The 13,129-nt window shown below is 43.9% G+C and overlaps 3 protein-coding genes and 1 pseudogene across 5 annotated transcripts in view; 1 reads left to right on the top strand and 3 right to left on the bottom strand.

The window, feature by feature from the left end:
• LOC148585375 (uncharacterized) lies at positions 1-1,374 on the bottom strand. Its single transcript, XM_088516735.1, has 3 exons — positions 1,090-1,374; positions 815-982; positions 1-405 (listed from the first exon to the last, which is right to left on the bottom strand). Exons 1-3 carry the CDS (start codon positions 1,372-1,374, stop codon positions 1-3), a joined length of 858 nt encoding a protein of 285 aa, XP_088372861.1.
• Positions 1,375-7,505: 6,131 nt separating this feature from the next.
• LOC148585374 (uncharacterized) lies at positions 7,506-7,955 on the bottom strand. The gene has a single exon (XM_088516734.1). The coding sequence runs from the start codon at positions 7,953-7,955 to the stop codon at positions 7,506-7,508; it is 450 nt and encodes a 149-aa protein (XP_088372860.1).
• A 93-nt stretch (positions 7,956-8,048) lies between these two features.
• LOC148585373 (uncharacterized) lies at positions 8,049-9,429 on the bottom strand (annotated as a pseudogene).
• Positions 9,430-12,074: 2,645 nt separating this feature from the next.
• The window catches only part of LOC132183178 (uncharacterized), a gene marked incomplete in the record, with an annotated part of 9,672 nt that continues 8,617 nt past the window's right edge, over positions 12,075-13,129 (top strand). For all 3 annotated transcript variants that reach the window (XM_059596586.2, XM_059596582.2, XM_059596583.2), the window contains 1 exon segment: positions 12,075-13,129. In XM_059596586.2, coding sequence (XP_059452569.1) covers positions 12,145-13,129 — 985 coding nt within the window.

Here is a 13,129-nt window from a genome sequence, read left to right as displayed (position 1 = left end):
TCAGAATGAATCACAGTCAAATCGCTTGCGGTTATCCATGATGAATGCGTGTGGAAGGCCATAACGACAGATGACATTCCTCCAAAGGAACCGCTCTATGCTCTTGGTTGTGATGTTTACTAGGGCCTCCACTTCTGCCCATTTTGTGAGGTAATCAACAACTACCACTGCAAACCGCACACCCCTTTTTCCTTGGGGTAGCGATCCTACTATATCCTCCCCCATTGCGAGAAAGACCAAGGTGAGGAAATTCAACTTAACTCCTTGGGGGGTTGCTTGGAAACATTGGCGAAAAGTTGGCATTTTTCGCAAGTCCTGACTGTTTTCATCAAGTCTTGACTCATGTTCTGCCAGTAGAATCCTGCTCTGACTGCTTTGTGTGCCAAAACTCTCACTCCTGGGTGACTGCCACATATGCCTTCATGAATCTCTTGAAGAATGTAATCACCCTCCTCCATGGAGACACAATTGAGGAGGGGTAACATGAAACCTCATTTGTAGAGGGTTCCATTCACTATGGTAAACCGAGCAGCCTTAGTCCTAAGTGGGACTGCTTTTTTCTTGTCGACTGGAAGAGTACCCTTCTCCAAGTACTCTACTAGTCCTTTGCCCATTTGGGCATTGCCTCTATTGCTAGAATCATGAGCTCCTCAGTTATGGCAGGCTTGAGTAGAATTTACACTAGTTCTTCGGTTTCTTCCACACTGTCTTCCATTGATGAACCCATCTAAGCCAAATGATCAGCTCTCTCATTCTCCTGCCTCAGGACCTTGATGATGCGGAATTTTTTGAAATTTTTTTGCATGTTTTGTACCTTTGCCAAGTACAACTTCATCTTCTCACCTTTGGCTTCAAACTCCCCTCGGATGTTTCCAACAATGATTTGAGAGTCATTTCGTACCTCCACGAATTCTGCTCCCATTTCCCGAGCCAAGCTAAGTCCCGCCAAGACCACTTCATACTCGGCCTCGTTGTTGGTAGTCTTGAATTCCAACCTCAAAGAACTAAACAACTCTTCTTCGTCTAGTGTGATTAGTACTACTCTAGCTCCACCAAGGTTCAGCTGATGAAGTACACTAGCTTCTGTACACCTTCTTCATCTCGGACTAAAGCTGCACTAACTGTAGTAGGAGATACGGCTAAGTACAGGTATAGTGCTTCCCCGGGAACAGTTCGGCTAAGCAGTGGTGGGCTAGCCAAATACTTCTTCTGCTGCTCAAAGGCTTGTTCACATTCCTCAGACCACTCGAATGCCTTTCTCAAGATCTTGAAGAAAGGGAGGCACTTGTCGGTCGACCAAGAAATGAATATGTTCAATGCTGCAATCTTGCTTGTCAGCTGTTGGAGTTGCTTCGTATTCTTCGGGGATTGCATATCTAGGATAGCTTGAATCTTTTGAGGGTTGGCTTCAATTCCTCAGTTTGATACCATGTAACCGAGGAACTTCCTTGAGGAAAGTCCAAAAGCACACTGCGTGGGATTCAGCTTCATCCCGTATTGCCTCAATGTCTTAAGTGTTTCTTGCAAATCATGTGTGTGATCTAGTGGCAACACGCTCTTGACGAGCATATCATCAACATAGACCTCCATGTTACGTCCGATTTGTCCTCGGAACATTTTGTTGACCAGCCTCTGGTAGGTTGCTCCTACATTCTTCAGACCAAAAGGCATGACTTTGTAGTAGTACAAACCTTGGTCGGTGATGAAGGGGGTCTTCTCTCGATCAGCTAGATGCATGTAAATATGGTTGTACCCAGAAAATGCATTCATAAAGCTGAGTATCCCATATCTAGCTGTCGAATGCACCGGCACATCAATCCACGGTAGTGGAAGGCTTTCTTTTGGGCATGCCTTGTTGAGATCGATGAAATTCACGCACATCTTCCATTTCCCATTGGACTTCTTGACCAACACTACATTGGTCAACCAATTAGGGTAATAGACTTCTTCGATGAATTGAGCCTTAAGCAGCTTCTCCATTTCTTTTGCTATGGCCATGTTTTGCTCAGGAGCAAACTTTTTTCTTTTCTGTTTCACCGGCTTCATCATTGGATCCACATTCAACTAGTGAAGTATTTCTTCGGGACTAATCCCTAGCATGTCTTCATATGTCCAAGCGAAGACTTCAACGTTTTTTCAAAGAAAGCTGACGAGGCTATCTCGGACTTCTAGGGCCAGTTGTGAACCGATCTTCAAAACTTTGCCTTCCCCTATCGATATGTCTATCAGCTCCTTGGCTAGTTCACCCTCTTTTCTGCTACCCACACTAGTGATCGTTAGGGGCGCAGATTCTGAGGGTTTCTTTAGAGAAGTGTTGTAACACTTTCTCATTGCGACTTGGTCTCCTTTGACTTCCCCGACTCCATCCTCTGTCGGAAATTTTATCCTCAGGTGGTAAGTTGAAGTTATAGCTTTCAACTTATTCAATGACGGCCGACCGATAATTGTGTTATTGGCAGATGGTTGGTCAACCACTAGGATATCCACCATTACTATTGCTTATTTTGGGGCTGTTCCCACTGTAATAGGAAGAGAGATGAGCCCTATGGGTTGGACTTGCTCTCTTGCAAATCCAACCATTGGTGTGCCAAATGGTTTGATCCTCTCCCGATCTATTCCCATTTGTTTGAAAACTGGCCAGTATTATCAGCTGAGCTTTCGTTATCCACCAGAATTCGGTGAATGGCGTGATTCACCATTATTACCATCACAACTAGCGCGTCATCGTGGGGCATTGCTACCCCCTCCGAGAATGATAGGATCATTGGGTCCTTCTTTTGGGCTTTAGAAGGCCTTTCAAGAAACAGAACGTCATCTACATTCACTTTGCTTGCATGAGCCTTCCTTGCCAAATTGGACTCGCCTCCACCAGGTAACCCACCAGAGATTGTGTGGATCTCTCCTATCACATCTTGATTCCGGGGGTTTTGGTGGCCTTCCCAAGCTATCCTCGGCTCGGCATCATGTCTTGGCCTCACAGCACGATCATCCTGCCTTCCTTCAAGGGCTTCGTTGTTACCATTCGCCGTAAAGGCTCTTGAGACTCTCTACCTCTATTCCTTTCATCAGCCAAAACCCTCACCAACCTACCGTTCCTAATAAAGTTTTCTATCTCATGGCCATAGATATACACTCCTTGGTGAGATGACCATTGTCATTGTGATACTCACAATACTTTTGATTGGTGTGCTTGTATGAAAGAGTCCTCATCTTCATTGGCCATCTAAACGTTGGATCACCTTTGATCTCCATGAGTACCTCGGTAACGCTGGTATTCAAAGGAGTCAATTTTTGGCTTTGCTGGCGCTGTGGCTCCACCTCCATTTGCAGACTCTTCAGAGGTGCTTTCTCCTCCTTTCTCTTCTTCCCAAAACTCTCCAATACTACTTTTCCGCTGTTGTCCTTAGCTGAGGTAGCCTCGATTTTGGACTTTAATAAAACCCCAATGGTTTCCTCTTGGTTGATGAACTCCTCGGCTTTGTTCATGAACTGCCTAAGAGTTCCCATCTTCAGTCTTCGAGCAAGCTCGGCCATTAGTGGCCCTTCAGTTTTGATCCTTATCATCAAAGCTGAAAGCACCATTTTGTCACTCACATCTTCTACAATCAGCTTTTCCCAGTTAAACCTCAGCATATAGTCCTTCAACGACTTGTCCTTCCCCTACTGGAGGGACAGCAGGTAAACTGGATTCTTCGTCCGCTTTTAGATTGCCAGAAACTGGCTCAAAAATAAGCGTCCGAAGGTTTTAAAACTGTCCATGAATTTAGGAGCCAATCTCTCGAACCAGTCCTTGGCAACTCCCTTCAAGGTCAAAGGGAAAGCTCAATATGCAATCTCTTTGGAGGTACCATGGAGAATGAGGTAAGCTCGGAAGCTCTCCATATGGTTGGTGGGATCCCCATTCCCATCATACTTGTCCACTCGGGGAACTTTGAACCTGTCAGGGATGGGGTACCTCATTGCCCGATCTGTGAAGGGCAGATTGGTACTCTGCATCAAATCTTCGGCTGCCAAACCATCCTCTCCATCAGCAATTTGCCTAGCCATATCCTCCCACTTCTTTTTTAGATCTTCCACATCCGAATTCACATTGGTCTCATGACATCTTTCATGATGAGACCTTTCATTCTCATGATGAGATCTATCATGCTTGTGATGAGAATGATGAGATCCATGCTCGCGACGAGATTCATCACAATTCTCTTTGTTAGAAGAGTTAGGGTTTGAGTCATTAGGGTTTTGGGGGTATTTTAGTCTTTATGGTATTTCCGTAATCCTATATAATAGGATGCCTGTATTAGGTTAATATAAGTTGAATAATATAATAGCCTCCGCCTTTTGTGTCTAAACCGTTCATACAAACTATAACATGGTATCAGAGCTTGTTTCGATTCTTGGGTAGTTAAGTTTTCAACTTGGTGGCGGGCAGTACCTTCAAAGAGCTCCGTAGAGCTGTTTTGTTCTTGTTTTAGGGTGACCGAAACTCCTTCCGGTGAAAAAATATATATATATTTTGTTTGTTTTTGATGTTCTGTGATGCTGACCAGATGGTTCTGTGGTGGTTTTCTGTCTTGTCTGAAGTGGCTGGAGTATTCTGTGGTGGCCGAAAAAGTTGCAGCGGCCATCGGAAAAAAAAAAAAAAAAAAAATTTCGACGATTTGATGTTTTTGGTGTTGAAACGTTACTGTGTGGCCCTCTATTGATTCTGTAGTTGCTGCTGTTGAAGTGGTCAGAGTGTTCTGTCTTCTCCGGCAAGTTCCGGCGAGCTCCAGCGAGTCTCCGGCAAGCCTCCAGTGACTGTTTATGTTCTGTTTTTCAGTGTTTTTAGGTACCGCTGGCCAGTTCTGTGTGTTTCCGGCCAGTTTTGAAGCCCCGACAAAGTTCCGGCGTATTTCCAGCGAAGCTCCAGCGAATTTTTTGTTTTGTTTTGTTTTTCCAGTATCTGTTTTCCGGCGAATCTGGTTGGTTAATCATGTGAAAAATTGTTGTTTATTTGTTGTTTGTGATTGATGTATCCGACCGGCCTTGGATTCTCCGGCGAGAACCGATCAAGTGATCGTTGCATCCGACCGGCCTTGGTGTTTTTCGGCGAGAACCAATCCCAAGATCGATGTATCCGACCAGCCTTGGATTCTCCGGCGAGAACCGATCAAGTGATCGTTGCATCCGACCGGCCTTGGTGTTTTTCGGCGAGAACCGATCAAATGGTTGTTCAAGTTACCAACGAGTTTTCGACCGGCGTTGAAGTTTTATTTAATTAACTTGTGTGGTCCAAGCAGTTCCAGCTTGAGGGGGAGTGTTAGAATATGTTTTCTAGTTGTTTTTCGTTTGCTTGTATCTTCCAAGCTGGATTCATATAATGTATATGCCCCAGCTTGAGGGGGAGTGTTAGAAGAGTTAGGGTTTGAGTCATTAGGGTTTTGGGGGTATTTTAGTCTTTATGGTATTTCCGTAATCCTATATAATAGGATGCCTGTATTAGGTTAACATAAGTTGAATAATATAATAGCCTCCGCCTTTTGTGTCTAAACCGTTCATACAAACTATAACACTCTTCATTCTAGACAAACGTATGATGACTGCCTTGAATTGAACTTGTGTGATCTTCATGACCAACAACTCGCTTCTCTCTATGGATCCGTTCACGCCTCACCACACGCTCTCGATCCCTTTCACACCTCTCCTCACGTTCTTGGTTCCTCTGGCTATTACGGCCTTCAGCAGCAGTAAGTCGAGTAGCAAGATCTTCATTTTGCTTCTTTAGCGCTTCCATGGACTCGTTCATGTGCCTCCTAAAGCCTTCAAACTGAGCGTTCTGATGGTTGGTCGTCCCAGCCATACCAACTTGAACATCTAGCTGAGGGTGTGAATGCGTAGTCACCATATCATATTATGAATGGTAAGAACTAATGAAAATTGAAGTTGCCATAGACAACACCAAACTGTTGACGGCAATTTTTTTAGAAGTGATGTGGCATGCTTTTGGAATGGTGACCGATGAACAGTCAGATTACCGAGTGATAGGTGGCACACTTCTGGAATGGTGACTGACAAATAGTCAAATTACTGAGTGACAAGATGACCGAGGAATCATCGAACAAGTGATAGGATGACTGAGGAATCGTCGGATTGCAAAAGAAAGAGGAATAGGATCATAGCTGTTGGTGGTGTGTCGACGGGGGATAGCTCCGATGCCTAAGTCAGTGAAAGGCTTATAGAGAATATAAATGCAATGAGAGCTTGAGAGAGAATTGCCATTACCAGATTATGAATTGGAGCTTCCCTTTTATAGGCATCAGGTGGTGCTAATCACCCCTTGATTCTCGGCCCCATTTCTTTATCTACTGTATAGCGTTGATGAAAAGATATGGGTTGTTGGTGGCTCCACGATCTTAGGAGACTAAGATCATGGATCATGCGATTTGGCCTTGCTGGCATGGATATGTGTGCCCAAGTTGGTTTCGGTACACGTTTCTCGGTCTGGTGTTGATAGCTGGACAGTTTTATCGCGAATTGTGAAAGCTTACTTGAGAAGCTTGGAGAGTCCAAGGCTTGTTGGACTATGTATCGGGCTGGGCCGATTGACTCTTGCCTTGGTTCCATTTTAGTAGGGGTTACACGTTGGATGGTTCAGGAAGGATTGTTGGGCCCTAGGTGGCTAATCCATGACCCAACAATACTAACTATTGGTACAATTTCCGGTTTGGTGGACCTAAGTGGTGAGATAGTAATTTTGGATGGCGTTCCTTCTTTAATCTGCAAGACAAAAATGGGGGTAAGAGAATACGCTGGGGGGGGGTTCCGGCGAATCCTCCTCCGATTCCACCCAATTTGTTCCTGGGCGATTTGTTCCCAGAACATCTTGTTGACAAATTTCTAATATGTGGCTCTTGTGTTTTTTAATCCAAAAGGCATTACTTGGTGACAATACAAATCTGTATCAGTCATAAAGGCGGTCTTTTCTTGATCTGACTCATGCATGGATATTTGGTTATATCCCGAGAATGCATCCATGAAACTCAAAAGTTCATGTCCGCAAGTTGAATCCACAAGCAAGTCTATCCGTGGTAGCAGGTAGCTATCTTTGGGGCATGCTTTGTTCAAGTCGGTGAAGTCAACACACAACCTCCATTTCTCATTGGATTTCTTCACCAATACCACATTGGCTAGCCAAGTGGTGTATTGAACTTCTTTGATAAACCCGGCTTCGCATAACTTCTTGACTTCTTCGGACGCTGCCTTGCTTTTCTCGACAGAATATCCTCTTTGTCTTTGCTGCAAAGGTTTGTAGCTTGGATCGGCATTTAGCATGTGCACCATCACTGTGGGTGATATCCTCGGCATGTCTTTGTGGCTCCATACGAACACGTCGCTATTTTTTCGGAGGAACGATATGAGTTCCTCCTTCATCATGGGGTCTAGTTGAGACCCAACCTTGACATTCTGTTCGGCTCGCCAACCGAAAATTCTTCCAAATCTTCGACCGGCTCGCCGCCTTGTAATTGCTATCTTCTTCCTTCTTGGCTAGTTCTTGGGATTGATTTCTTGGAACATTCCTTCATAGAAATGTTATAGCATTGCCGGGCAACTCGTTGTTCTCTTATTTCTCCAACTCTGTTGTCTGTTGGAAACTTCATCTTGAGGTGCGGAGTCAAGGTGATAGCTTTAAGCTCGTTAAGAGCTGTTCTTCCTATAATGGCATTGTAGGCAGATGATCGATCGACTAGTTGGAAGCGTACCACTACTGTGGCTTGTCTCGGGTACGAACCAGCCGTGACTGGCAACTCGATGGATCCGACCGGTTGCACATGTTCTCTTGTGAATCCCATCAGAGGGCAATTGGTTGGAACAATTTTCTCTTGTCCTATATTCAACTTTCTAAATGCGGACCAGTAAAGGATGTCCACTAAGCTCCCATCATCCACCAAAATGCGATGGATGTTGTGGTTTGCCATAGTTAGTGTGACTACCAAGGAGTCCGTGTGTGGGAGTGACACGCCTGCATAATCATCGTCAGAGAATCCGATTATCATTGAGTTTTTCTTAGGCTATTTCATCGGTCTTTCTAAGGCATATACTTCATAAGAGCTCACTTGGCGGGTGTATGACTTCCTTGCCCTTCGTGATTTGTCTCCCTCCACGAATCCACCTATAATGGTATGAATCTCTTGGGCAGTTGCTCGGTTTTGAGGATCCCAGGCATGGTGTGTAAATTCCTGCCTAGGTTCATCCCGCCTTCCTCTGCTTTCTCGAGGATATCTACTCCTACCCCTGCAATCTTCCGCTAGACTTCTACTTCTATACCTTTCATGCTGTTGGTGGTTCCTTGGGTTCCAGTAACTCACCTCTTGGACGTAGTTTTCTCTATTGGCGACCGCTCCTCTCTGATCCCCCAGAAATTGGACTAGTTTGCCATTCTTAATGAACTTCTTGATAAGGAGTCTCAACGCTATACAACCCTCCATGTGATGATCATTTGCCTCGTGAAATTTGCAATATCAATCCTGGTGTTAAGACGGCGGAGCTCCTACTATTCTGGGAGGTCTTCTATAATCTGGGTCTTTTTTTATTTCCATCAAGACCTCATAAATGTTGGCATTGAGCAGAGTGAAGTCATTGTCATTGAACCTTTTCTTGAAAGGCTTTGGCTCATCCATCCTTCTGTTATTCTTCTTCTTCTTATCCTCGAACTTTTTAGGCAACTTTCGAGCTGATATCATCGGCTTCAAAGTTTCTTCTTCATTGATGAATTCCTCTACCTTGTCTAGCAGGTCTTGGAGATTGTCAGGCTGCCTCCGTGCAAGTTTTCTCATCACCGGCTCCTCGGGAGAGATACCTTGGTAGATGGCGAAAAATATCCAGCCGTCAATGGGGTCTTCCACCTTCAATTTCTCCAGATTAAAGCGGATCATAAATTCTTTCAGGCTTTCTCCTTCTCGCTAATGGAGTGTTAGGAGATATTCGAAAGGCTTTTTCCTTTGACCCTAAGAATTGGGTCTGGAAGATCCGCGCAAGATCTTCGAAAGTACTTATGGAATTGGGCATTAAGCCCTAGAACCATTCTCTGGCATTCCCCGAGAGAGTCATGGGGAAGGCCCTGCATGCTATCTCATCGAGCATTACGTGGAGTGCCAGGTGCATACGGTAATTCTCCAAATGCTCAGTTGGGTCTCCAACCTCACTGTAGCTCAAAATCTAGGGTACTTTGAACTTATTGGGGAGTTGATGGTCAGTCACCTGTTTGGTGAATGGCATTTTCATCCCTGCAAAAAGCTTGTTGACTATGGCAGTTTTGTGCTTTTCCTTCCGCTCCATAGCGGCGCATCTCATGGCTAACTCCGCCAAGGCTTTGTTGAACTCATTCTGCGGATTAACCGCTGGTTGATCCTGAGGGCCAGTTGATGGTTGACCTTTTTCAGGCTCCACCATTCTTTTTGAGTTTTCTTTCCGATTATTGTCTTAAGGATCGCCTCCATGCTGGCGATGACGACTTTCAACTTGATGACTGTGGCCATTAAAGTGATGGCTGTGATTTTCTTGCTCCTCCTAATGCTCATTCCGATTGACTTTGGACTGAGACTGTGCTGGGAGACGACGGTGCCGCTCCTCATTCTGTTGAACTAAGAGCACCATTTGAGCCTCTAAAGTGAAGATGCGTTCCCTATTTCCTCCCATCTGGGGGGTTGGCGGCGGTCGTTGATTGATTTGAATTGCTGACTCCTTGTGGCAAGCTTGACTTCTAGACCTTGTGTTCACCATAATCACGAATTTTTTATTTTGTAAGAACGATAAAAGTCGTTCCCACAGAGGGCACTAAACTGTTGGTACAGTTTCCGGTATAGTGGACTCAAGGGGTGAGATAGTAATTTCGGATGTCATTTATTCTTTAATTTGCAAGACAAAAATGGGGTTAAGAGAATACAGTAGGGGTGTTCTGGCGAATCCTCCTCCGATTCTAAAGTTAGATCATTTTCTGAGTTCTGTATAGTGTTTAGTGAGAATGAGTAGTGTACTTGTCTTCTTGACATTCATACCCTTTAATAGGTGTAGTTGTAGATGTAGTGATGATGACTGGGTAGAGGATCTGGGATCCGGGCGTAACGGACGGAGGAATTAATATTTTCGTTCCCTGGCCGTTACGGTTATTGTGAAACCGCTACTATCATTAGTGCGAATCTCGAGAATAGCACGTAACTGTCATATCAATTGATCCGAGAATGCTTGTAGCCAATGTCGACCCCGAGAATGGTGCATAATGGCTACTATCATGAATGTTGATCCGAGAGCAATTCGTAACTGTTCCTGTAATCAATGAGTATCTAAGAGTGTGGGTAACCATTGATGTGATTAATGCGTGTGTTTGACCTCGAAATTGTCAGCTTGATGATCTTTGCAAGCGTGGTGGGAGTAGACTACCCTGGGTCATCATAGAATAGCGATGACGATGGGCTTAGGGCTCTGGCATTGGGCTGGGCTCATAATATCATTTTGGGCCTTAGATTCATAGAGTTTGGGACGATTTTCATGTGTAACACTAACTTTCCATAATTATAGCTGCAGCAAATTCTAATAAGAATTATTTCAATATAAAAATTTAGAGATGGAAAACAGAAATAGCAACAATTGGATAAAAATCCCATTACCCATCGCATAATAAGAATTGCTCCCATAATTTTTTACACAAACAAACAACCCAAGAGCACGGAAAAATGAATATACCAAGAAACGCCTCACCTATTTCTTGGTTTGGATTAGAAAAAACCACAATTCCTTGGCAAAATCAGAACCCATTCTTGCAGAGAGTTGTACAAAATCAATGAACATTCAGAACCCATTCGTGCAGAGATTTGTACAGAATTGAAAAAGACGAAAAAATCGAAACCCATTCTTTCAAGGAGTTGTACAGAATCAAAGAACATGAAAAAATCGATGAAATTGAAACCCTTTCTATGCAAAGAATAGCACAAAACTAACGAACAACAAAAACCCACGAACAAACGCAGGCATGAGCGAAAGCTCCAAAGAGGGAGAGACTTCTGCACTGTAGCGTTGCTTTTTTCTGGTGAAAGTAGGTTTTTTTATTTCTTTTATTTATTTTTTAATTTTTAATTTTTAATTTTTAATTTTTTTTTTAAATATATTTTGTTTTTGTTTTTGTTTTTTTTTTGGACATGTCCACACAAAAGGGGAAGGAGATTTAAACTAATGACCTCCACTTCATAAAGCGTGGTCTCCAACAATTTGAGCTACCCCTTGGGGACCTTGTGTTTTAGTTCGTTGACATGTTTATGTGTTCCAAGCTAACATGTCGATTTACTATTGGATGCTGTAAAGGAGCTAGACCAGATAGTAGGGACTCTAAAAAAAAAAACTCATGATTAACTGATTAATAAAATCGTTTTAACCGAAATTTTTTTAATTTTTTTTTATCGAAATGTTATCAGTTAATTAACCGAATTAACCAATAATTTCAATTAATTATCGAAAATAATGAATAGAGATTTTTGGCTGCCTCAAGCGTCAGACATTTTACTTTTTTTTAATTGAAGAGGAGAGATATTAAAGTGGAATTCAAATTTGAGGTATTAGTACTAAATTTGAGGCATTAACACCAAATTTAGGATGATCAAATTCTTTTTAGGTGATACCATCCCTAAATGGTTAACCTTTCTTTCCTAAGTTTTAGTTTTAAATTCAAAAATAAATTTTAAGACATTAAAAAATAAATATTAACTCATAAAAATTTAATTTATTATTATTATTTTTTAATATTTATCCTACACTAGTCAGCCACGTACTAGGACTCGAAAATAATAGCCACCCCTACTTACAAACAGCCTATTAATTTCGATAGACGTACAAGTGAATTCAATTTGATCATGCTTTGGATTCCATTTACTTTGAAGTTCGAACAGAACATCACCATAAACATTCTTACTTTTTTAAAAAAGAAATACTAAAAAATGATAAAATTGAAGCCGGGTCCCAGTGTAATGTTTTGCTGACGTGGAATGGCGGTAGGGGTAGAAACGTCAATTAAATCTATATCTGTATCTGTGTATCTGGTTAGACTGGGCGTGTCCTTGCCTTCTTCAACCCCCGTGCTCCACCTTCACCACTCCACCACACTCTCTCCGACCCACCATGAGCTCTCCCACTGATTCCGAGCGACCAACCATAGCCTCCCAAGACGATAACATGCCTGAAGAAAACCAGCAAAACCCACAAGACCTACAAGACCCACAGTCTCATCCCCAATCCCCCAAAACCCTAACCCTAGAACCTCCGAATCCCCACCAGGACGATCAAAATCCGCAAAATCCACAAGACGCGCAAAATCCACAAGACCCATTCGAGCAAAACCAAATCCAGGACGACCCAGAACCTTTTCCGGTTCTCTCTCCCCGAATCGCCGACCCTCACGTGTCCACCATCACCTCCGTCTATCGCCGAGCCCCGAAACGCAAGAGGAAAGGGGTGAAGCGCCGTCTCGATAGAGAAAAGTCCCAGAAGAAGCTCGAGATCCTCGTCGAAACGTTCAAGCCCATCCCTTTCATTCCTTCCAAAACCCTTGACTTCCAGAGCCACGAGAAGCTTCTAAGGCGGCTCGGCCTATGGGACTTTGTCCACATCGAGTTCGACAAGAACCTCCGAGCGGACCTCCTCGCGCAGCTGATCGCCATTTACAACCCCCAATCGCGGTGTAGCTACGTGAATGGGGGTCGGGTCAACGTCAACCGGGCCGATTTGGCGCGTGCGTTAAAGTTGCCGTTGCCGGCGAAGAAGAATGTGGTGCTACTGGACGAGGAGGCAGAGGCGGAGGCTGGGGGATCTATGGCGGAGTCGATAGGGTTCGTGGAGGATTTCGTGTCTAATTGGGTGCTTTTGCATGAGGATACGTGGATGATGCCGAACGAGGTGTTGAATTGGACGAAAGTGATCAAGGAAGGGCATTTCGAGAAGGTGGATTGGGCTAGTTTGATCTGGTTCATGGTAGAGAAGGAGCTGGGGCAGGCGCCAAATCTCACAAATTGCTACTACGCCTCTCATTTGCAGTATCTGATAAGGTCGCAGCGCGAAGATTTGCTCAAGGTGGAGCCTAAGGTGGAGGAGGTTGAGGTGAAGGATG

The sequence above is a fragment of the Corylus avellana genome, chromosome 5 (genome assembly GCF_965113065.1).
Source record: "Corylus avellana chromosome 5, dhCorAvel1.hap1.2, whole genome shotgun sequence".
NCBI lineage: Eukaryota > Viridiplantae > Streptophyta > Magnoliopsida > Fagales > Betulaceae > Corylus > Corylus avellana.
The sequence above is the reverse complement of the archived record's forward strand: the minus strand, read 5'-3'. Positions and strand labels throughout refer to the sequence as shown.